Source organism: Bacillus rossius, chromosome 1 (genome assembly GCF_032445375.1).
Source record: "Bacillus rossius redtenbacheri isolate Brsri chromosome 1, Brsri_v3, whole genome shotgun sequence".
Lineage (NCBI taxonomy): Eukaryota > Metazoa > Arthropoda > Insecta > Phasmatodea > Bacillidae > Bacillus > Bacillus rossius.
In genome coordinates, this window is record NC_086330.1 from 232,259,265 (window position 1) to 232,283,313 (window position 24,049).

The window sequence follows — 24,049 nt, forward strand, 5'->3', positions numbered from 1 at the left end:
TATGAACCTATTTTATCACGACAATTACCTCGCTGTACAGTTAAATTGAATATACCTCTCGGTAGATTGCTTATAATTTAAAACCGAATAAACAGCTTTATGTATAATTTTTAAGTTTATCCAATGGGAATAAATATTGTTACTTATATTATTTTTATATTACATCAAATTAAGATATACTGAACATTGTGGTTAAATAGAAAAAAAATTTGTTAGCTGGATATTTCACCAATATAACGTTCAATTAATTAGTTGACAAGGCACACTCATGTTTGTAAAATTTTTGACCTACATCACTATGTTACTCAGTCCCTCAAATATTTACATTATTACTCAGTTTAATTTTTCCAAAAACGTTTTGCACTTTGTTTTGTGACTTAATGTAAGCTTTTGGACATACGCCATTGCTAATCACATGAATGTCTGTAGAAGAAAACTACAAAAAAAACCAAAAGATAAAAACACAAATTAAGCAAACAATTGCTATTGTCAACAGGATATAAACACCACATAATATTCCATAACAGGAATACGGTCAACAAACAAAGAAAAACAAAGGAAAATGGACTAAGAGGACGAAAAAAAAACCACAAATAATGACAGCACAAAAATATTGAACCCAAAAAAATTCAGCACAACAGTTGAAACGAGACAACAACACGACAAAACGAAAAGACGAAACAAACACAATAATTTTCCAAAACAGAAGAGAACAAAAAACCTCCACAAATAATGACAGCACAAAAATATTGAACCCAAAAAAATTCAGCACATCAGTTGAAATGAGACAAAAACTCGTCAAAACGAAAAGACGAAACAAACACAATAGTTTTCCAAAACAGAAACAAGCGACGTTTCGGGAACTGCTATCTGCTCCCGTCCTCAGGCAGAGACGCACATGGTACGAAAACACAGGTGCGACTATTTCAATAAGTTTGTGCTGTCATCATTTGTGGGTGTTTTTTCGTTCTCTTCTGTTTTGGAAAACTATTGTGTTTGTTTCGTCTTTTCGTTTTGTCGTGTTTTTGTCTCGTTTCAACTGTTGTGTTGAATTTTTTTGGGTTCAATATATTTGTGCTGTCTTCATTTGTGGGTTTTTTTTCGTTCTCTTAGACCATTTTTCTTTGTTTTTCTTTGTTTGTTGACCATATTCCTGTTATGGAATATTATGTGGTGTTTATATCCTGTTGATAACAGCAATTTTTTGCTTAATTTATGTTTTTGTCTTTTAGTTTTTGTAGTTTTCTTTTACAGACATACGTGTGCTTAGCAATGGCGTATGTGCAAAAGCTTACATCAAGTCATACACTCCCATTGCACAAATCTTTCAAGTATAATACTTTGTTTTGTATATTTCAGAAACAAATTTCCAAAATAATATTATTAAAGGAAAAATATTGGTGAACTTTTATTCAGACAACCAGCCATATTTTGTAACGCTGAGTTCTTACCAGCAGCCCAGAGTAACCTTTAGTAGCATTAAGTGTAGCTGATTTAATGACGGCTCGTATTTTATAACGCATTTGATATAACTACATCTAAGTGCCTGATTATGATATATTTAAGGCTTCTTTGGTCATCCAATCTTCAATGCACAACTACAAATTAGACACCCAATTTTGTGTCATTATTTTTTTTGAAAAATAGAACCAACAATAATCCGTATGGTTATTGGTTTTGTTCTGTTATTGGAGTTTGGTATTTATTTCTCTAAAGTATAGCCAAAATAGTACCTTTATATATTTATCTAGAAATTGTAAAATTTATATAAATTGACGTACGTAATCTTTGTAAACTAGCAATTTACCTGTAATTTAACTTTTGAAGTTATGAAACTACTAACTCTGTTATTCGTACGTTAGATGAAAACTATAAAAGACGTGTTTTTAAGGAAAAGGTTTTCAGATATCATAGAAATTGCATTAAAGCGAAAGAAAAAATTTATTCAAAGAAAGAACGCAGGTCTACATCAATGAGGAAATAAAACTTCGAAAGCCTGGTAGTTTGGATTTATAAAGATGTATAATGAAGTGATAAATTTATAAAAAAAAAAAATCGTCAACATTCATAAATATATTTTACTGTGAATTAACTGTATATCTACATTTAATTTAAGATTAGTTGGCATTTTGGCTTCATCATATATTCATAAATGTTTATATATGACGTAAACGAAACGCAGTAGGACTTTCATTATGCAGTAATTATATTTATGGAAATTATGAGAATTCATTTTGAAACTAAACGATGGTAAATTTTTTCCTGATATGATTTAACTTTATTTTGCCATTTACACAGTATAAATTAAATGCAAAATACGCCTTTAGAATCTACGGCATCCTACAGGACAGAGGTCAGTTTGTTTTTACATGTTTACTGAAATTTCATTAGTTCAAGCACGAGTAGGACAGTCGATTTATAATGTATGTTATATCGCTCTCTTGAGAGAATTTGCAATCTTCAAAAATTAGTTTTGATATTTTCTACTAGTTTTAATCATGAATGATAGTAGTATGTTTTGGGGACTCCGGGCACAGGAGTAGGAGTGTAGATTGTGATTGTCGGTCCGCCATCATGGATTGTGACGTCACGGCGGCCATTTTTGACTCAAAAATTCCTTAAAATTCCTCAAAAATGACTTAAAAATTCCTGTTTTTAGGAAAAATTTCCCGTTTTATTCCTTAAAAATACCAGCAGCTAGAAATGTCCATATGTAAGCTTAAGCATCCATGTCTACAGCCTACGATAAGCCTCTGACGTCATCATGAATAATGATGTCACCATTGCAATTTCCGTTATGGCCGCCATCCTTAAAATCTTTAGTTAAAATTCAATTAATAAAATTTAAAAAACATAAATCTACGACACGGAGCTCGGAGTCCTCGGTTCGACCCGACGAGTGCAAAAAAAATGGCGACCGATCCTTTCCCCGTGGTGGGTGCAGGCAGACTGGCCCCCACTACTTTGTTAATAGAATATTTAACATCAGGTAGTATGACGTCATGTCAGCCATCTTGTCTTCGTTTGCTGGAAGTCACGATCTTGTTATAGTCTGCTAGAGTGCGCTGACATCACGTTAGTGTGATTCTTACCCGATAGAGTGCAGTATCCATTTATTATTACTGTGACACCCGCCATCTTGTCATTTGGACGCCATCTTGAAAATCCGTTGTTTTAATGCTAGAGATGCGGGAAAAAGTTCAAAATGCATTAAATAAATTGGCAATAAATATAATGATTGATCAGATCGACTAACGTCCTTGGTTCGAAACTAGTAAGAGCAAAAAATAAAAAAAAAACAGAATTCCACAGAAGCCACCTACAGACTGATCTACCAAGGTACATATATCGTCAGTTGATATGATGTCATGTCCGCCATCTTGTCTTCATCCGCTGGAGACCGCCATCTTGTTTTCGTCCGCTAGAGTGTGCCGATACCATGTAAGTATAATTTTCTGGTCACCATACCCTTGTCCTCAACTGTTGGCATTGAACTTTGACCTTAACCTTGAACTTTGATATTGAACTTGAACTTTGACCTTGACCTTGAACTTTGACCTTGACCTTGAACTTTGACCTTGACCTTGAAATTTGACCTTGACCTTGAAATTTGACTTTGTCCTTGTCGACCATCATGGATCCGAAATTTTATGTTCAGTACATGCTACCAGGAGCTACCACCTGCTGGAGTACACCATCTTGTGTTTGTAGTCGTCTTACCATCATGCTAGTTTTATTCTAACCCACTACAGTACAGTAATCATTTATTAACGAGGTGCCCCCGCCATCTTGAAATTTGGACGCCATCTTTAAATCGTGTAATAATTTAGCTAGAAATTCGGGAAAAAATCCAAAACTCACTAATTTACATATTGAATCGCTGTATTCCTGCCCTCGAAGCGATACTTGAACAGTGACAAGTGTAACTAAATATTAAATAAATTTAATATTCTGTTTTTCCATTACATTTAACGTTGTTTATAAATCATTCTCTCTTCGAAAATAAAACACAAGTCAATGTACGACAATGTTCGACGAATAAAATACGTTGCCGATAAGCCTAACATGAAAGTCTAGTTTTTCGATAATCTAAATAACCTCTAAACCATTGAGACTGCATGACTAAAAGACCGCATGGCTACGAAACTACATGTCTATGAAGATACAAGGATACAAGTCTACTCGGCTCCATAATCTCCAACAGCTCCAACACGCAATGTACGCAATGTACGCGCAATAAATGCAATTTACATGCAATAAATGTAATGATTTCACAGTACACACAGGAAACGGAACGTACACACAGTACACACAGGAAACGGAACGTACACGCAGTACACACAGGAAACGGATCGTACACACAGTACACACAGGAAACGGAACGTACACACAGTACACACAGGAAACGGAAGGTACACACAGTACATACAGGAATCGGAACGTACACACAGTACACACAGGAAACGGAACATACATACAGTACACACAGGAAACGGAAAGTACAGACGGTACACACAGGAAACGGAACGTACACACAATACACATAGGAAACGGAACGTACACACAGTACACACAGAAAAAGGAACGTACACACAGTAAACTGATTGATCACACAGTACACACAGTTAACGGAATGATCACACATACAGTAGCGGAAACACAGGCTTAGTTGGAAATCAGAATACAAGAAATAAAAACATAAAATTTTTTATTTCAATATTTAATTACTTCTCATCATTACACAAATACAAGTAAAAGAAGCCATTACTGTATGTAGCCAGCTTTCCTCAGTTCTTTGAGTATGAAGGATATTTCTTTGATGCACGAATAGGTTCCTGCACAAAGCGAGCCATGTAGAAGTCTTAGCCGGTCAATCAATATATTTGGATATTTCCATGATGTGTAATCAATCACTTCTATCACCATCTTACTTGCTTGTTTATTATAATACTTTTAATATCACAATCATCCCAATGATCATAAAAAGCATTATCAGATTTATTTATTATAACACGACGTTTCCATCGTTTCGGTCTCAGGACACCGCCACATTCTTCGATCCTGTCAGCTTTAGGTGCTTCATTACAGTCTATGCCTTTGACAACAGCCTCAGAGTCACTGTAACAATCACTGTAGAAGACATCCTCTTCACCCTGATTACCGTATGAATTCGCTATCGATGATGTCGAAGTGTCTTCATTGTCTTCATGCTTCCTTTTTAGGAGTCCATCATCATTTTTACAAAGAATGGAGGATATACTGAATATAGGCTTGAATGTATTCTCACTTTTCACGGTGTTGATACTTCCATTAGTTTCAGTCTTCCCGATGCTGTTAGCATCCTTCAATTTATGTTCTACCATCACGCTCAGGACAAGGAAAATTATTGACGTAATGCAGATCACTCTTCTTTAGTCTAGTGGATCCATCGGTGTCCTCTATGCCGTAAGTATTCTTGACTTTACATGTTCTACCATGTCTTTTTAAGCTGTCAATTCGTGTTAACAACCTGCTATATCGAAAAAAGCTTAACATGTTGCGTAGTGGGTTTCTAGCACAATCATTCCTTCTCATGACAAAATCCTTGCCACAGTATCTACAGCGGCTTCCTTCCGATTCAGCTGCAGATAACAAACCATGATCCATGGTAGCTTCTGTGAGTAATGTTAGATACAAACTGTCAGTTTTCTCCAATTGCAACCATTTCTTAAATAGAATTTTTTAAATATTTCATCAGCGAGAGTTAAATTATCTTATGCAAAGCAAATTGATGCAAGTAGTTCTGGCTGTCATCAACAGATGTCGCCACGTGTTGCTTGCAGGTAAATAATATCTATTTCATTAATGCGGGATGCGGAATGCTCACTATCGATCGCAAAGGAAGGTTGGCTTCTCTAGACTGCAAGGAGAAGGAAGTTCGTCCTTCCTGTTAGTGCTTCTTAGATTTATCAGAGATTATTATTCGACTGAGTAATGATTTTTTTTTTTAAATTTCCACCTGATAAAAATATTAAAAGTGATGATTAAGTAGCAGAAGTTCACTAATTAAATGTAACTCTGAATAACATGACATGACTCATTAAGTAAAAAATCCTTCATGCAGAGACCGATTTCTCACAAATAATCAGGAACACTCGGAGAAAACCATAATATGTCTAGCCAGAAATAATCAGGAGCACTCGGAGAAAACCATCATATGTCTAGCCAGAAATAATCAGAAGAACTCGGAGAAATCCATCAAATTATTCACAAGAATAATCGGGAGCACACGGAGAAAACCATCAAAATATTAACAAGAATAATTGGGAGCACACGGAGAAAACCATCATAATATTGACAAGGATAATCAGAAGCATTTGGAGAAAACCATCAAATTTTATCAAGAATAATCGGGTGCACACGGAGAAAACCATCATAATATTGACAAGGTTATTCAGAAGCATTTGGAGAAAACCATCAAATATTGACAAGAATAATCAGAAGCACACGGAGAAAACCACCACAAGTTTTCTGAGATATCATAAAAATACAGAAAAAAAATATTTTAAATTAAAAAATTAATAAAAAAATACATAAATAAATTCTGCTAGCTTGTGAACTTCTCATTGCTGAGCAAAGATAGAGTTCTAGTACAAGCCAGAATTTATTTATGTATTTTTTTATTAATTTTTCAATTTAAAAATTTTTTTTTCTGTATTTTTATGATATCTCAGAAAACTTGTGGTGGTTTTCTCCGTGTGCTTCTGATTATTCTTGTCAATATTATTATGGTTTTCTCCGCGTGCTCCAGATTATCCTTGTCAATATTATGGTGATATTCTCCGTGTGCTTCTGATTATCCTTGTCAATATTTTATGGTTTTCTCCAAATGCTTCTGAATAACCTTGTCAATATTATGATGGTTTTCTCCGTGTGCACCCGATTATTCTTGATAAAATTTTGATGGTTTTCTCCGTGTGCTCCCGATTATTCTTGTGAATAATTTGATGGATTTCTCCGAGTTCTTCTGATTATTTCTGGCTAGACATATGATGGTTTTCTCCGAGTGCTCCTGATTATTTCTGGCTAGACATATTATGGTTTTCTCCGAGTGTTCCTGATTATTTGTGAGAAATCGGTCTCTGCATGAAGGATATTTTACTTAATGAGTCATGTCATGTTATTCAGAGTTACATTTAATTAGTGAACTTCTGCTACTTAATCATCATTTGTAATATTTTTATCAGGTGGAAATTTTAAAAAAAAATCATTACTCAGTCGAATAATAATCTCTGATAAATCTAAGAAGCACTAACAGGAAGGACGAACTTCCTTCTCCTTGGAGTCTAGAGAAGCCAACCTTCCTTTGCGATCGATAGTGAGCATTCCGCATCCCGCATTAATGAAATAGATATTATTTACCTGCAAGCAACACGTGGCGACATCTGTTGATGACAGCCAGAACTACTTGCATTAATTTGCTTTGCATAAGATAACTTAACTCTCGCTGATGAAATATTTAAAAAATTCTATTTAAGAAATGGTTGCAATTGGAGAAAACTGACAGTTTGTATCTAACATTACTCACAGAAGCTACCATGGATCATGGTTTGTTATCTGCAGCTGAATCGGAAGGAAGCCGCTGTAGATACTGTGGCAAGGATTTTGTCATGAGAAGGAATGATTGTGCTAGAAACCCACTACGCAACATGTTAAGCTTTTTTCGATGTAGCAAGTTGTTAACACGAATTGACAGCTTAAAAAGACATGGTAGAACATGTAAAGTCAAGAATACTTACGGCATAGAGGACACCGATGGATCCACTAGACTAAAGAAGAGTGATCTGCATTACGTCAATAATTTTCCTTGTCCTGAGCGTGATGGTAGAACATAAATTGAAGGATGCTAACAGCATCGGGAAGACTGAAACTAATGGAAGTATCAACACCGTGAAAAGTGAGAATACATTCAAGCCTATATTCAGTATATCCTCCATTCTTTGTAAAAATGATGTACTCCTAAAAAGGAAGCATGAAGACGATGAAGACAATTCGACATCATCGATAGCGAATTCATACGGTAATCTGGGTGAAGAGGATATCTTCTACAGTGATTGTTACAGTGACTCTGAGGCTGTTGACAAAGGCATAGACTGTGATGAAGCACCTAGAGCTGACAAGATCGAAGAATGTGGCGATGTCCTGAGACCGAAACGATGGAAACGTCGTGTTATAATAAATAAATCTGATAATGCTTATTATGATCACTGGGACGATTGTGATATTAAAAGTATTAATAGTAAACAAGCAAGTAAGATGGAGGTAGAAGAGATTGATTACACATCATAAAAAAATCCAAACATATTGGTTGACCGGATAAGACTTCTACATGGTTCGGTTCGTGCAGGAAACTATTCGTGCATCAAAGAAATATCTTTCATACTCAAAGATCTGAGGAAAGCTGGCTACATACAACAATGGCTTATTTTACTTGTATTTGTGTAATGTTGAGAAGTAATTAAATATTGAAAGTATAAATTTAATGTTTTTATTTCTTGTATTCTGATTTCCAACTAAGTCTGTGTGTTTCCGCTACTGTATGTGTGTGTACGTTCCGTTTCCTGTGTGTACTGTGTGTACGTTCAGTTTCCTGTGTGTACTGCGTGTACGTTCCGTATTCCTGAGTGTACTGTGTGTACGTTCCGTTTCCTGTGTGTACTGTGTGTACGTTCCGTTTCCTGTGTGTGTACTGTGTGTATGTTGCGTTTCCTGTGTGTACTGTGTGTACGTTCCGTTTCCTGTGTGTTCTCTGTGTACGTTCCGTTTCCTGTGTGTGTACTGTGTGTATGTTCCGTTTCCTGTGTGTACTGTGTGTACGTTCCGTTTCCTGTGTGTTCTCTGTGTACGTTCCGTTTCCTGTGTGTACTGTGTGTACGTTCCGTTTCCTGTGTGTACTGTGTGTACATTCCGTTTTTTCCTGTGTGTGTACTATTTCTTCATTTTGTTTCCTGTGTGTACTGTGTAATCATTACATTTATTGCATGTAAATTGCATGTATTGCGCGTACATTGCGTACATTTCGTGTTGGAGCTGTTGGCGCTTTTGGAACCGAGTAAACTTGTATCCTTGTAGCTTCATAGACATGTAGTTTCGTAGCCATGCGGTCTTTTAGTCATGCAGTTTTAACGGTTTAGAGGTTATTCAGATTATCGAAAAACTAGACTTTCATGTAAGGCTTATCGGCAACGTATTTAATTCGTCGAACATTTTTGTACATTGACTTGTGTTTTATTTTTGAAGAGAGAATGATTTATAAACGCCGCGAAAGGTAATGGAAAAACAGAATATTAAATTTATTTAATATTTAGTTACACTTGTCACTGTTCAAGTATCGCATCGAGGGCAGGAATCCAGCGATTCAATATGTAAATTAGTGAGTGATTTTTTTTTATGAAATTTGAATTTTTTACGAATTTCTAGCTAAATTATTACACTTTTTCAAGATGGCACCCAAATTTCAAGATGGCGGGGGCACCTTGGTAATAAATGATTACTGTACTGTAGCGGGTTAGAATAAAACTAGCATGATGGTAAGACGACTACAAACACAAGATGGTGTACTCCAGCAGGTGGTAGCTCCTGGTAGCATGTACTGAACATAAAATGTCGGATCCATGATGGTCACCAAGGACAAAGTCAAATTTCAAGGTCATGGTAAAATTTCAAGGTCAAGGTCAAATTTCAAGGTCAAGGTCAAAGTTCAAGGTTAAGGTCAAAGTTCATTGCCAACAGTTGAGGACAAGGGTATGGTGACCAGAAAATTATACTAACATGGTATCGGCACACTCTAGCGTAGGAAAACAAGATGGTGGTCTCCAGCGGATGAAGGCTAGTTGGCGGACATGACATCATATCAGCAGACGATATATGTACCTTGGTAGATCAGTCTGTAGGTGGCTTCTGTGGAGGATCTGTTGTTTTTTTATTTTTTGCTCTTACTTGTTTCGAACCAAGGACCTTAGTCGATCTAATCAATCATTATATTTATTGCCAATTTATTTAATGAGTTTTGAACTTTTTCCCGCATCTCTAGCATTAAAATAACGGATTTTCTAGATGGTGTCCAAATGACAAGATGGCGGGTGTCACATTAATAATAAATGATTACTGCACTCTATCTGGTAAGAATCACACTAACGTGATGTCAGCGCACTCTCGCAGACTATAACAAGATCGTGACTTCCAGCAAACAAAGACAAGATGGCTGACATGACGTCATACTACCTGATGTTCAATATGCTATTAACAAAGTGGTGGGGGCCAGTCTGCCTGCACCCACCACGGTGAAAGGATCGGTCGCCATTTATAATTTTTTGCACTCGTCGGGTTAGAACCGAGGACTCCGAGCTCCGGTCGTAGATTTATGTTTTTTAAATTTTATTAATTGAATTTTTTTTTATAATTTTTAAATTTTTAAAATTAAATTCGTATAATAAATAAAGATATAAAAGATGGTGGCCGTAACGGAAATTGCAACGGTGACGTCATTATCCTTGATGACGTCAGAGGCTTATCGTAGGCTGTAGACATGGATGCTTAAGCCTACATATGGACATTTCTAGCTGCTGGTATTTTTAAGGAATAAAACGGGAAATTTTTCCTCAAAACGGGAAGTTTTGAGTCATTTTTGAGGAATTTTGAGGAATTTTTGAGTCAAAAATGGCCGCCGTGACGTCACAATCCAAGATGGCGGACCTACAATCACAATCCACACTCCTACTCCTGTGCCCGGAGCCCCCAAAACATACTACTAATGATTGGTTTAGTCGCTTGTTTTGCTTTAAATAAATTTTGTTCTTACTTTAAAATAAACACACGAAATCTTTCAGTCGCTATAAAAACTGTACTCCTGTATACGGAGAGGCTCGGTCTACAACGTAGCCAAAGCGTGGTTTTTTTTACATTGATAAACAAATGTGCTAAAAACAATCCACCTGATGCTATACTGAAAATCCGATAAAAAGAACCGTATTAGCGCATAAGGTATATTTACATAATAAATTTTGCATGTTTTGTTTAACCTAGACCATTTAATGAATTTTATTCGTTATTTTTATTTCTTGTATTATTCGAAGAAAAAACTTATTCAGGTATAAGGAATATAGTCATCCACCTGAAGAATCAAAACGATAAAATAGCATTAAATTTAAAATTTTATTTCTGATACTTAGACCTATAAACGACTATATCGTTTGTACTGCACAAAACATTGACTTTGATTCTATAACCGATATTCGCTGCTCTAAATAAAACACGTTATTAGCTTTCCAGGCAAAGATTGCTCACATCTTATCTCATTAGTGTGACACAAGAAATGTTAGGCCGTGAAAGTCTAAGCCTCTTACAGTAATCCTCTTCTGACGCCGCACTGACATGGAAGCTGCGGAATTACTTTCCCGCCCAACCTACCCTTTCCATCCTCCCCACAATACTCGCAGAATGACGAAAAGACGGCGGAAGTTTAATTTTAAAAGCCATGGTGAGAAACGTTTTCTGTGTTATGGTCAGAGTAACGAGCGAGTTGTTATTATAGCTAACGTTTAGTACTATGATATTTTAATTTCTCTCTATTTCACCAAACTGAAAATAGTTTAATCTTAGTTTCAAATAAGCCTAGTGACTCCACTGTTGGTAATTTGTGTCCGAAACCACCTGCTGAGAAGACGTCAATCCTTAAAGTAAATTTATATATATTTGTGTCTTAATTTATATGTATTTATAAATGAATATCAAGACACTTAAAATGTTCTTTGTCTGAACATTTCAACATTTAATATATTTCGTTACGTCTTCATCTCAATCTCATTTAATGTCATTGTCGTTCATCACAAGTACTAGTGGACCTGCTACAAAAGCGCCATCGCACGTAAGACGTTATCTCGTTTTGAGGATGCACATCCCTCACAATATTCATAGTTGTTTCACGTTTAATTAAAACTTTTAGGAAGCCCTTATTAAGAAATACTTTCATATAACTGTGTAGCCAATTTATTCATCGCATTACAAAATGCCATTTATATTTGTTTTTTAATACTGGTACTCGTGGGTGGTTTGATATAAGTTTTCTTTATTTTTGTATCCTGTGATTTAAAAATATATTTTATCTAAGCCAGTTAAACATTGGAGTAGTTAATATGTTCAAAAATACATAGAATTCACATGCAAATAGGAAGTTTATCTGATAGAGCTTTTATAATGTGTTAACATCTTAGTTGTCGGTATATGGTACTTGGTAGGAGTAATTTCGTGAAAACTGAACGGAAACCAATAAACGGGGAAGTGTCACAAAGATGGTGAAGCCACGTAAAGCCACGTAAAGCCACGTAAACCCGCAAACATTCGTAAACATTAGGTGACATAAGAAGTATATAATAGGGTGTATTGGCGCAGGAGTCTGAGTTAGAAGTGAGGATTAGTTCAATGACCGACTGCTATGACGTCACGGCGGCTATCTTGGATGACCTTGACCTTTGACCTTGACCTTATACATTTATATAAAACTTTACCTTTTCCCTGACCTCTGACCTTGAACTTTGACCTCAGTCGCCATTTTGAATATCGAACATCCCACTCAATAAATGTTGTAATTTTCGTAACGGCCTCATCTTGACATCGAGCGCCCCAATAATCGAACGTTCTAATTTTCGTTATGGTCACCATCTTGAATTCTAATGTCACGTCCGCCATCTTGGATCTGATATCACTACCACTTTATTTGATTCTGAGGACACAGCCGCTGTCGTCTGTTTGAAGCTGCCATATTGGATGGCGTCACGACCGCCACCTTGGTATTTTCCTGTACTGCTGGTGGCCGTCATCTTAGATACCGACATCTTAGGTTCTGCTGTTTGTTCCTAGAGAACACCAGCATCACTGTATCTTATGCACGTAAGGTCGATGTTCAATTACTTACCAATGTTGTTGTAGTCCTTAACATCACACATTTTTTTATTTTTTATTTAAATACATAAGAACCGAGGTGATACTAACCATGACGGCTCGGTCTCTGGGTTTTAAAACATACACCTTTGTGCGTAAGGCCATTGAAACATTTACTAGACCGAGTATTAAATAAGTTATATAAAACATACACATATTCGGACTTGTAAATATTGTTCTAATTGAAGGAAGAATAGAATCACCTGTTTGAGACCGAGCGGCCATATTTATTTTTAATGATCGATGCTAGGTGCACTAGATAACACTCATCACCTCGAAGAGGGCGCCACTGCCATCTTGTTTTCAGTAATTGATACAAGGAAGGCGAGTGTCATGTATTACACAAGCCTTATACTTGAATGTGCTTTTGCCATAATGATTTAATTTCTACCCGCTAGAGTATCGTATTATTTAATACCTTGACATCCGGCTACTTGTCAGCAGTCTTGGCCTATATCTTTAAATACTGTAATTATTTATCTTGAAATTTGGTTAATTCAAGAAATCATCAAAATATCGCATATAATAAAATTGATTGATACGATTAATTACAGTACTTAATTCGATCCTTGTCAATAAAAATAAATTTCAATTAAATAACACAATTTACAAAAAAAGACAGGCAGGAAATCTTTTTTATAAAAACTACAAGTACAAAAAACAAGCAAATTACAAGTATTTCTCGAAATTTACAGTCTTCTTAAAAGGCTAAGCGAGTCCTTTGCATGCCTTTGCATGTGTCTCTAGGATATCTCCACATGACAGTCGATTAACTATGCTCGTCCAATTGGTGGTTAGACAATTACAATTTGTGATCAGGCTAACACGTCCAGTTGGTTACAATGTACACTCAATCGGTGGCCATGCACGACTATTCAGTGGCCAGTAAAGCACGTCTAGTAGGTAGCACGGCGAATCTATATTTTGTTCAAGGCTAACACGACCAGTTGATAGTCAGGCACATCCAGTTGGTGGCAAGTCACATCCAGTCGGTGTCCAGGCACGTCAGACATGGAAAAACACACCTAGAAGGTTGGCCAGCCACAATTAGTAGATTGGTTAGACAGGTCCTGTTGGTGGTAAGGCACATACAGTCAGTAGCCAAGAGGTCTAAGTTTTCGATATTAGCGACATTTTTAAACAGCTCATGTACAACGTCAGACGTAAAGACCAGACATATCCGAACAAAGAGGTAATTTTTCGGTCGATACTTGGCCAAAATTTTAATCAGGTCATGTCCAATGTCAGGCGTTAAAGCCATGCACCTTTAAACCATCAAGTCATCAGTCCTGAGAACAGACTTAACACTACACAATTAAAAAATGCACCACATTCGGAAGCACAATCTAAGATAGAGGCACATTAGTAAAAACCATTTTTAAAAAAATTGGTTGTCTGTAAAGTCGGCTTACGGACGATAGTTTAACGTGACAACGTCATAACAAAACATTGATGAAATGATTTGCATACTTTTGTGAATAAAAGTGAATCATTTTTATTGAAGTATCACTATTTTATGGATACAAAGAAGCAGTGAAATCAAATCTACAATTTAATTGATAAATTTACCATTATTTGCACTCATTAATTCAAATATGTTTATTACTTTAACGAAGACATTATTTTAACTATAACTTTTATACATGTTTGCTATTTAACTTCTTCCAATCTGTGTTATTCTGTTAAGGATAGGACGATGATAGGAAAAGTAGGAAACGAATGGGAGTGTTTCAAGTTTAATGTGCCTCGAAAAAGTCAAGTTGATGGTTGTTCCAATCGAGTGGAAGAGAGATAGATGCGGCGCAAGCGTACCATGAGCGTAACGGGACACAGCGTAACGGGACAATGTGTGTAACGGGACACTTTTTCGTGCGTGCAGCCGGCGTTCATCGATTTATTAGACGTTGTCACGTCAAAAGCACATTTAGAAGCACAATCAAAATAGGAAGCTCATTTAAAAGCACAATAAAAAAGGAAGCACATTTAGAAGCAGATTTGACAACTGAATTACATTTGGAAGTACAATAAATAAAGCAATTTTAAATACCATGAAATGAAGCACCTTTGGAAGCGTAGTCAATAAACGAAGAACATTTGGAATGTCATTCTAAAAAAGGAAACACAAATGGAAGATAATCAAAAGAGGAAGCATTTATGGAAGCACATTCGAAAATTTAGCGTGTTTGAGAACAAATAGTTGTACGACAATTTAACTTAGTAGGATACGATATCATCAGTGTGATACTCTCAACAAAGATATACAATACTACAGACTTGACTATGAGCATGTAACGAAAAGGATGTCCATTTACTCAAACATTCAACTCGTCAAGATACTATCAGCAATATACACAGTAGGGTACAATGCCTTCAACTGTCCTTGGCTCCAACTCTCTTTGGCTCCAATAGCTATATCGGCATTTAGCTACAAGTTTTACGAGGCTACAAGTATTAAAGGCTCCAACTCTCTTTGGCTCCAACAACTCCAACGACATTTAACTACAAGGTTTACGAGGCTACAAGTATTCAAGGCTAAAACTGACTTTGGCGTCAACAGCATCAACTGCATTTGGCAAAAAGACTTCGAGGCTACCATGCTACAATGCTACAAGACTAAGAGGCTACAAGAATATGAGTCTACAAGTATCAATCTAACTACGAGACTAGAATGTCACGATGCTGCATAGTTTCAATTGGCTGTGGCTCCAAATGGCTACGAGGCTACATGTCTGCGAGGCTGCATTGCTACAAGACTATTGGCTATGAAGCTACAAGGCTACGAGGCTATGGGGCTACAAGTCTACAAGGATGTGCATATATAATTCTCAAACTAGCTGCGAGGCTACAGAAATATGCTGCTACAAGGCTACAAGACTTCCAGATTAAAAGGCTGCGAATAGCTAAGAGGCTACATGGCTATGAGGCTGCATGGCCACAAGGCTACTGGCTGCGCAGCTATATGGCTACGAGGCTACAGGGCTAAGTGTCTACAAGGCTCTAAATGGCTAAAATAGTTATATTTAGCAGCGAAAGTTGATTTATCACATGCAAAAGAACATGTTGCAATGTCACATATTCTGTTGTAAATATTTTTTTTTATGTGTGATGCGAAATGCTCTCTCACGGTTGTAAGAGAATTAGGGCCTCACTAAACACCAAGGAGATGGAAGTTCGTCATGCATGATATATTTTCTTAGTTGTTTAAAGAAAAAGTAATCGATTGTGTAATGAATTTTCTATTCTGTGTATTGTACAGACAGAAACAATTTCAAGTAGGATGCGGGATGCTCACTCACGATCGTCATAGGTGGACTTTGCTAGACATCAAGAGAAGGCAGTTCTACTTGCATGACAGTGTTACTCAGCTGTCTCAAGACATAGTATTCACATGAGTTATGAATATATTTGTCTGAAATACACCAAATGAAAAAATATATTGAATTTGCTGATTTGGTAACAGGAACTCACTAATTAAGTAAAACTCTACATTAAATTGCTTGTCTCATTACGAAAAAAAAATTACATTTCTGTTTTTTTTCAAGGAATAACTAATATCACTCGGAGAATATCAGAATTATCTCACCAGAAATAACCTGGAAACACATGGTTTAAAACCAACATAAGTATTGCTAGGAATTACCAAAAGCACTTAGAGAAACAAACAGATTGTTGATAGGAATAATCAGGAGCACACAGATAAAACCAACAAAATATTGGCAGTAATAATCAGAAGAAAAAGAAGCAAGCAAACAAAATATCGGCAGAAATATTCAGGAGCACACGGAAAAAAAACAAATATGTTATTTTTCTAAATCAAGATCAGTAAATCATAAAAAAACTACGAAAAATGGTTGGCTAGTGCTATAACTCTATCCTTGCTGAACAAAGAAAGAGGTCACAAGCTACCGGAAGTTGTTAAGTAATTTTTTTATAAAAATATTGGTCCTTTTTTCAAAAGCCCTGCATTTTTATCTGATTCCTAATATGCTTCCTTTTTTGAGTGTGCTTCCCAATATGTTTCATTTTTTTATTGTGCTTCTAAAGGTGCATACTTTTTTGTTTGAGATTTCAAATGTGCCTATTTTTATTGTGGATCGTTAAGTCCGTATGCAGGATTTATGTCTTGATGGTTTGGTGATTCCGGTATAATGCATGACGTTGTACATGACCTGTTTAATTTGTTTGGATCGGGAGATCCATGTTCTATACGCCAGATATTGTACATAAATTGTTTAAAATGTTCGCCGAGGTTCGAAAAACTAGACCTCTTGGCTACAGATTGTATGTACTTGACCACTAAATGAACATTTCTGACCAATCTACTGGGTGCTTATCCAACCTGCTAAATGTGCCTATCATGCATGGCAACCGACTAGATGTACTTGGCCACTGACTGGATGTGCCTGACCACCACTGCTTGTGTTACCCTAACCAAAAAATTGGATCTGCCTTGCCACCTACTGAAGGTGCTTTCCTTGTCACTGAATAGTCGTGCCTGACTAACCGAATGGACGTGCGTGCATGGTCACCAACTGGACATTAAAAGCTTACATCAAGATGTGCCTGGCCGAGGACTGGATTTGCCTAACCCCAACTTGGTGTGTTTGGCCAACAACTCATTGTGCATTGTCATCAACAGGTTTTTCCTGCCACTGGACAAGCATGGTTAATCGACTGTCATGTGGAAATGGCATGAAAACAATTATCAAGGCATGTAATAGACTCACTTCGCATTCTGAGAAGACCATAAATATCGACGGATGCTTGTAATTTGCGTGTTTTTTACTTGTAGAATTTAAGTAGTAAGTTTTTCTTGTACCTGCAATTTTTTGGTAAATTGTTTTTATATTTAATTAAATAAAATTTTTGTACAGACCTAGTATCGAACTAAGCACTGTTACAAATTGATACAATCACTATTTAAATAAGCAATTTTTTGACGATTTTTGAACATTTGCCCGAATTTCTAGTTAAATAATTACAGAATTCCATGATTGGGCCAAGACAATATGCCCAATAAGTTAGTGTTTGAAAAGGTAATAAAAAAACTGTACTCTAACTTGTAAAAATTAAAAAATTGGTGGCTTCCTTGCTAATGCCCATTTGCGAATGGCGATAACGTCGGGTGAGCCACTCGCGGTCAAATAGTTGTTAAGGATTACGACGTGCCATTAAGAATATACATCGAATACAAACCCGCAGCTAGTATCCCGTCATTTGGCATTTTATATTCTTACATTCATCACAATCACGATAATTCTTAATGATGAAAAACATGATGAAATAAATAAGAGGAGACATTTCTAGGTTCACCCTATTGTCCAAACTCACCAGGTTGAGGGAGAATATTCAACACTGTATAACCCACTAAAATTTAAAAAAAAAAAATCATAATTATGAAGTATGTGTTATAGTATGTGAAGAATACAATAGAATGTCACGGCGCGAGCAACCCTAGAAACTTGACATGAGCAGGTCCTGGTATGGAATCCGTGCTGTCCCTGCTTGTTGGATGATGAGCTGACTGGACTCTGCCGTGTGTTGCAGGAGGCGCTGTTGCGGCGGCTCGGTACCTACGCACACCCCTTCACCATGGAGGTGACCAGGTCCTAGTATGGTATCCGTGCTGTCCCTGCTTGATGGATGATGAGCTGACTGGACAGTGCCGTGTGTTGCAGGAGGCACTGGTGCAGCGGCTCGGTCCCTACGCACACCCCTTCACCATAAGGTGACCAGGTCCTGGTGTGGAGTCCGTGCTGTCCCTGCTTGTTGGATGATGATCCGACTGGACTCTGCCAAGTGTTGCAGGAGGCGCTGTAGCGGCGGCTCGGTCCCTACTCACACCCCTTCACCATGGAGGTGACCAGGTCCTGGTATGGAATCCGTGCTGTCCCTGCTTGTTGGATGATGAGCTGACTGGACTGTGCCGTGTGTTGCAGGAGGCGCTGTTGCGGCGGCTTGGTCCCTACGCACACCCCTTCACCATGGAGGTGACCAGGTCCTGGTATGGAATCCGTGCTGTCCCTGCTTGTTGGATTATGAGCTGACTGGACTGTGCCGTGTGTTGCAGGAGGCGCTGTTGCGGCGGCTCGGTCCCTACGCACACCCCTTCACCATGGAGGTGACCAGTTCCTGGTATGGAATCCGTGCTTTCCCTGCTTGTTGGATGATAAGATGACTGGACTGTGCCGCGTGTTGCAGGAGGTGCTGGTGCAGCGGCTCGGTCCCTACGCACACACCTTCACCATGGAGGTACCAGGTCCTGGTGTGGAGTCCGTGCAGCCCCTGCTTGTTGGATGATGAGCTGACTGGACTGTGCCGTGTGTTGCAGGAGGCGCTGGTGCGGCGGCTCGGTCCCTACGCACACCCCTTCATCATGGAGGTGACCAGGTCCTGGTGTGGAGTCCGTGCTGCCCCTGCTTCTTGGATGATGAGCTGACTGGACTGTGCCGTGTGTTGCAGGAGGTGCTGGTGCAGCGGCTCGGTCCCTACGCACACCCCTTCACCATGGAGGTGACCAGGTCCTGGTATGGAATCCGTGCTGTCCCTGCTTGTTAGATGATGAGCTGACTGGACTGTGCCGTGTGTTGCAGGAGGTGCTGGTGCAGCGGCTCGGTCCCTACGCACACCCCTTCACCATGAAGGTACCAGGTCCTGGTGTGGAGTCCGTGCTGCACCTGCTTGTTGGATGATGAGCTGACTGGACTGTGCCGTGTGTTGCAGGAGGCGCTGGTGCGGCGGCTCGGTCCCTACGCACACCTCTTCACCGTGGAGGTGACCAGGTCCTGGTGTGGAGTCCGTGCTGCCCCTGCTTGTTGGATGATGAGCTGACTGGACAGTGCCGTGTGTTGCAGGAGGCGCTGGTGCGGCGGCTCGGTCCCTACGCACACCCCTTCACCATGGAGGTGACCAGGTCCTGGTGTGGAGTCCGTGCTGCCCCTGCTTGTTGGACGATGAGCTGACTGGACTGTGCCGTGTGTTGCAGGAGGCGCTGGTGCGGCGGCTCGGTCCCTACGCACACCCCTTCACCATGGAGGTGACCAGGTCCTGGTGTGGAGTCCGTGCTGCCCCTGCTTGTTGGATGATGAGCTGACTGGACTGTGCTGTGTGTTGCAGGAGGCGCTGGTGTGGCGGCTCGGTCCCTACGCACACCCCTTCACCATGGAGGTGACCTGGTCCTGGTGTGGAGTCCGTGCTGCCCCTTCTTGTTGGATGATGAGCTGACTGGACTGTGCCGTGTGTTGCAGGAGGCGCTGGTGCGGCGGCTCGGTCCCTACGCACACCCCTTCACCATGGAGGTGACCAGGTCCTGGTGTGGAGTCCGTGCTGCCCCTGTTTGTTGGATGATGAGCTGACTGGACTGTGCCGTGTGTTGCAGGAGGCACTGGTGCGGCGGCTCGGTCCCTACGCACACACCTTCACAATGGAGGTACCAGGTCCTGGTGTGGAGTCCGTGCTGCCCCTGCTTGTTGGATGATGAGCTGACTGGACTGTGCCGTGTGTTGCAGGAGGCGCTGGTGCGGCGGCTCGGTCGTTACGCACACCCCTTCACCATGGAGGTGATCAGGTCCTGGTGTGGATTCCATGCTGCCCCTGCTTGTTAGATGATGAGCTGAATCGACTGTGCCGTGTGTTGCAGGAGGCGCTGGTGCGGCGGCTCGGTCCCTACGCACACACCTTCACAATGGAGGTACCAGGTCCTGGTGTGGAGTCCGTGCTGCCCCTGCTTGTTGGATGATGAGCTGACTGGACTGTGCCGTGTGTTGCAGGAGGCGCTGTTGCGGCGGCTCGGTCCCTACGTACACCCCTTCACCATGGAGGTGACCAGGTCCTGGTATGGAATCCGTGCTGTCCCTGCTTTTGGATGATGAGCTGACTGGACTGTGCCGTGTTTTGCAGGAGGTGCTGGTGCAGCGGCTCGGTCCCTACGCACACCCCTTCACCAAGGAGGTGACCAGGTCCTGGTGTGGAGTCCGTGCTGCTCCTGCTTGTTGGATGATGAGCAGACTGGACTGTGCCGTGTGTTGCAGGAGGCGCTGGTGCGGCGGCTCGGTCCCTACGCACACCCCTTCACCATGGAGGTGACCAGGTCTTGGTGTGGAGTCCGTGCTGCCCCTGCTTGTTGGATGATGAGCTGACTGGTCTGTGCCGAGTGTTGTAGGTAGCGCTGTTGCGGCGGTTCGGTCCATACGCACACCCCTTCACCATGGAGGTGACCAGGTCCTGGTGTGGAGTCCGTGCTGCCCCTGCTTGTTAGATGATGAGCTGACTGGACTGTGCCGTGTGTTGCAGGAGGCGCTGGTGCGGCGGCTCGGTCCCTACGCACACCCCTTCACCATGGAGGTGACCAGGTCCTGGTGTGGAGTCCGTGCTGCCCCTGCTTGTTGGATGATGAGCTGACTGGACTGTGCCGTGTGTTGCAGGAGGCGCTGGTGCGGCGGCTCAACCCCTACGCACACCCCTTCACCATGGAGGTGACCAGGTCCTGGTGTGGTGTCCGTGCTGCCCCTGCTTGTTAGATGATGAGCTGACTGGACTGTGCCGTGTGTTGCAGGAGGCGCTGGTGCGGCGGCTCGGTCCCTACGCACACCCCTTCACCATGGAGGTGATCAGGTCCTGGTGTGGATTCCATGCTGCCCCTGCTTGTTAGATGATGAGCTGAATCGACTGTGCCGTGTGTTGCAGGAGGCGCTGGTGCGGCGGCTCGGTCCCTACGCACACACCTTCACAATGGAGGTACCAGGTCCTGGTGTGGAGTCCGTGCTGCCCCTGCTTGTTGGATGATGAGCTGACTGGACTGTGCCGTGTGTTGCAGGAGGCGCTGTTGCGGCGGCTCGGTCCCTACGTACACCCCTTCACCATGGAGGTGACCAGGTCCTGGTATGGAATCCGTGCTGTCCCTGCTTTTGGATGATGAGCTGACTGGACTGTGCCGTGTTTTGCAGGAGGTGCTGGTGCAGCGGCTCGGTCCCTACGCACACCCCTTCACCAAGGAGGTGACCAGGTCCTGGTGTGGAGTCCGTGCTGCTCCTGCTTGTTGGATGATGAGCAGACTGGACTGTGCCGTGTGTTGCAGGAGGCGCTGGTGCGGCGGCTCGGTCCCTACGCACACCCCTTCACCATGGAGGTGACCAGGTCTTGGTGTGGAGTCCGTGCTGCCCCTGCTTGTTGGATGATGAGCTGACTGGTCTGTGCCGAGTGTTGTAGGTAGCGCTGTTGCGGCGGTTCGGTCCATACGCACACCCCTTCACCATGGAGGTGACCAGGTCCTGGTGTGGAGTCCGTGCTGCCCCTGCTTGTTAGATGATGAGCTGACTGGACTGTGCCGTGTGTTGCAGGAGGCGCTGGTGCGGCGGCTCGGTCCCTACGCACACCCCTTCACCATGGAGGTGACCAGGTCCTGGTGTGGAGTCCGTGCTGCCCCTGCTTGTTGGATGATGAGCTGACTGGACTGTGCCGTGTGTTGCAGGAGGCGCTGGTGCGGCGGCTCAACCCCTACGCACACCTCTTCACCATGGAGGTGACCAGGTCCTGGTGTGGTGTCCGTGCTGCCCCTGCTTGTTAGATGATGAGCTGACTGGAATGTGCCATGTGTTGCAGGAGGCGCTGGTGCGGCGGCTCGGTCCCTACGCACACCCCTTCACCATGGAGGCGACCAGGTCCTGGTGTGGAGTCCGTGCTGCTCCTGCTTGTTGGATGATGAGCTGACTGGACTGTGCCGTGTGTTGCAGGAGGCGCTGGTGCGGCGGCTCGGTCCCAACGCGCACCCCTTCACCATGGAGGTGACCAGGTCCTGGTGTGGAGTCCGTGCTGCCCCTGCTTGTTGGATGATGAGCTGACTGTACTGTGCCGTGTGTTGCTGGAGGCGCTGGTGCGGCGGCTCGGTCCCTACGCACACCCCTTCACCATGGAGGCGACCAGGTCCTGGTGTGGAGTCCGTGCTGACCCTGCTTGTTGTATGATGAGCTGACTGGACTGTGCCGTGTGTTGCAGGAGGCGTTGGTGCGGCGGCTCGGTCCCAACGCGCACCCCTTCACCATGGAGGTGACCCCTCTGGCACCACCCAGCGTGCAGCTGGTGCCTGCCAAGGAGTACAGCGGCGCGCCCATCGGCACTAGCTATGACGTGCGTGCCTACGTAGGTGAGCCTACTAGAATCCCTGAGTCCGCACTTATACATCTTCCGATTATCTTATCAAGTGTAACATCTTAGCTCTCGGAACACGGCATTTGGAGGGAGTTATTTCGTTAATGCAAAGGAAGTCGCATGTTATGAAATTGTGTATTAACCACGGTGCTTTCATTTGTGACGAATTCCGTGAGTCAAAGTTCACATAAACAAAATGAAACTTTTTAGTAGTAACGTTTTAGTGAATTTTTACAAGATGGTCAGTATTTTGATATAATTATTTGTCGAATGTCAGGTAAAAAGCCGGGATTTAGAATTTTTTCAAATAATTTTCGCTTTAATCAAAACCATTTCATAAAATAGTTTAAATATTGGTCATCAAATCTAATGATTTAATTGTTTGACAGAGCTGATCCGGCAACTAATTCTAGCGGGAGGTTTGGAAACTATGTGTGATTCATATCCAGAAATGTAGTTGAAAACACAATTTGCTTATATTAATCACGCTTGACTTTATATTAAAAATTCTTAGTTAAGTGTCGTGCCCGAGTTTTGTATTTTAAGTAAATTTACAAAATGAGAACATGTTAATTTTTTGTATCAGTTGTTAAATATTACACATCTCTGGCGAGTACTAAAGACTAGCTCACATTGTCCCTACCACCTCTCTTGCATTGTTAAAAAAAATTGAGATATTTTTTGACAATTTCATAAATCAAATTTCTTTAAAATTAAGTCTTGTTAGTAAGGTTATGCCTTATTTGGAAAATTTAGCATGTAGCTAAGAGTTATTACGAACTATATTTAATGTTTTTTTAATCACATTCATTGGTTTATTTTAATATGAAAAATTTGTTTGTAGACAGATTTTTTTTGTATTGTTACAAACCCTCAGTAATGATATATTGCTACGATTAATGGTGGACAATGCAAACACACAAGT

At 41.0% G+C, this 24,049-nt stretch overlaps 1 protein-coding gene across 1 annotated transcript in view; it reads left to right on the forward strand.

Moving 5' to 3' along the window:
* LOC134546166 (arrestin homolog) overlaps nucleotides 1-24,049 on the forward strand; it is a 522,610-nt gene that overhangs the window by 306,782 nt on the left and 191,779 nt on the right. The window contains exon 4 of the mRNA XM_063388746.1: nucleotides 22,972-23,119. Within this exon, the coding sequence (XP_063244816.1) occupies nucleotides 22,972-23,119 (148 nt within the window). The remainder of the gene's footprint in view (nucleotides 1-22,971; nucleotides 23,120-24,049) is intronic.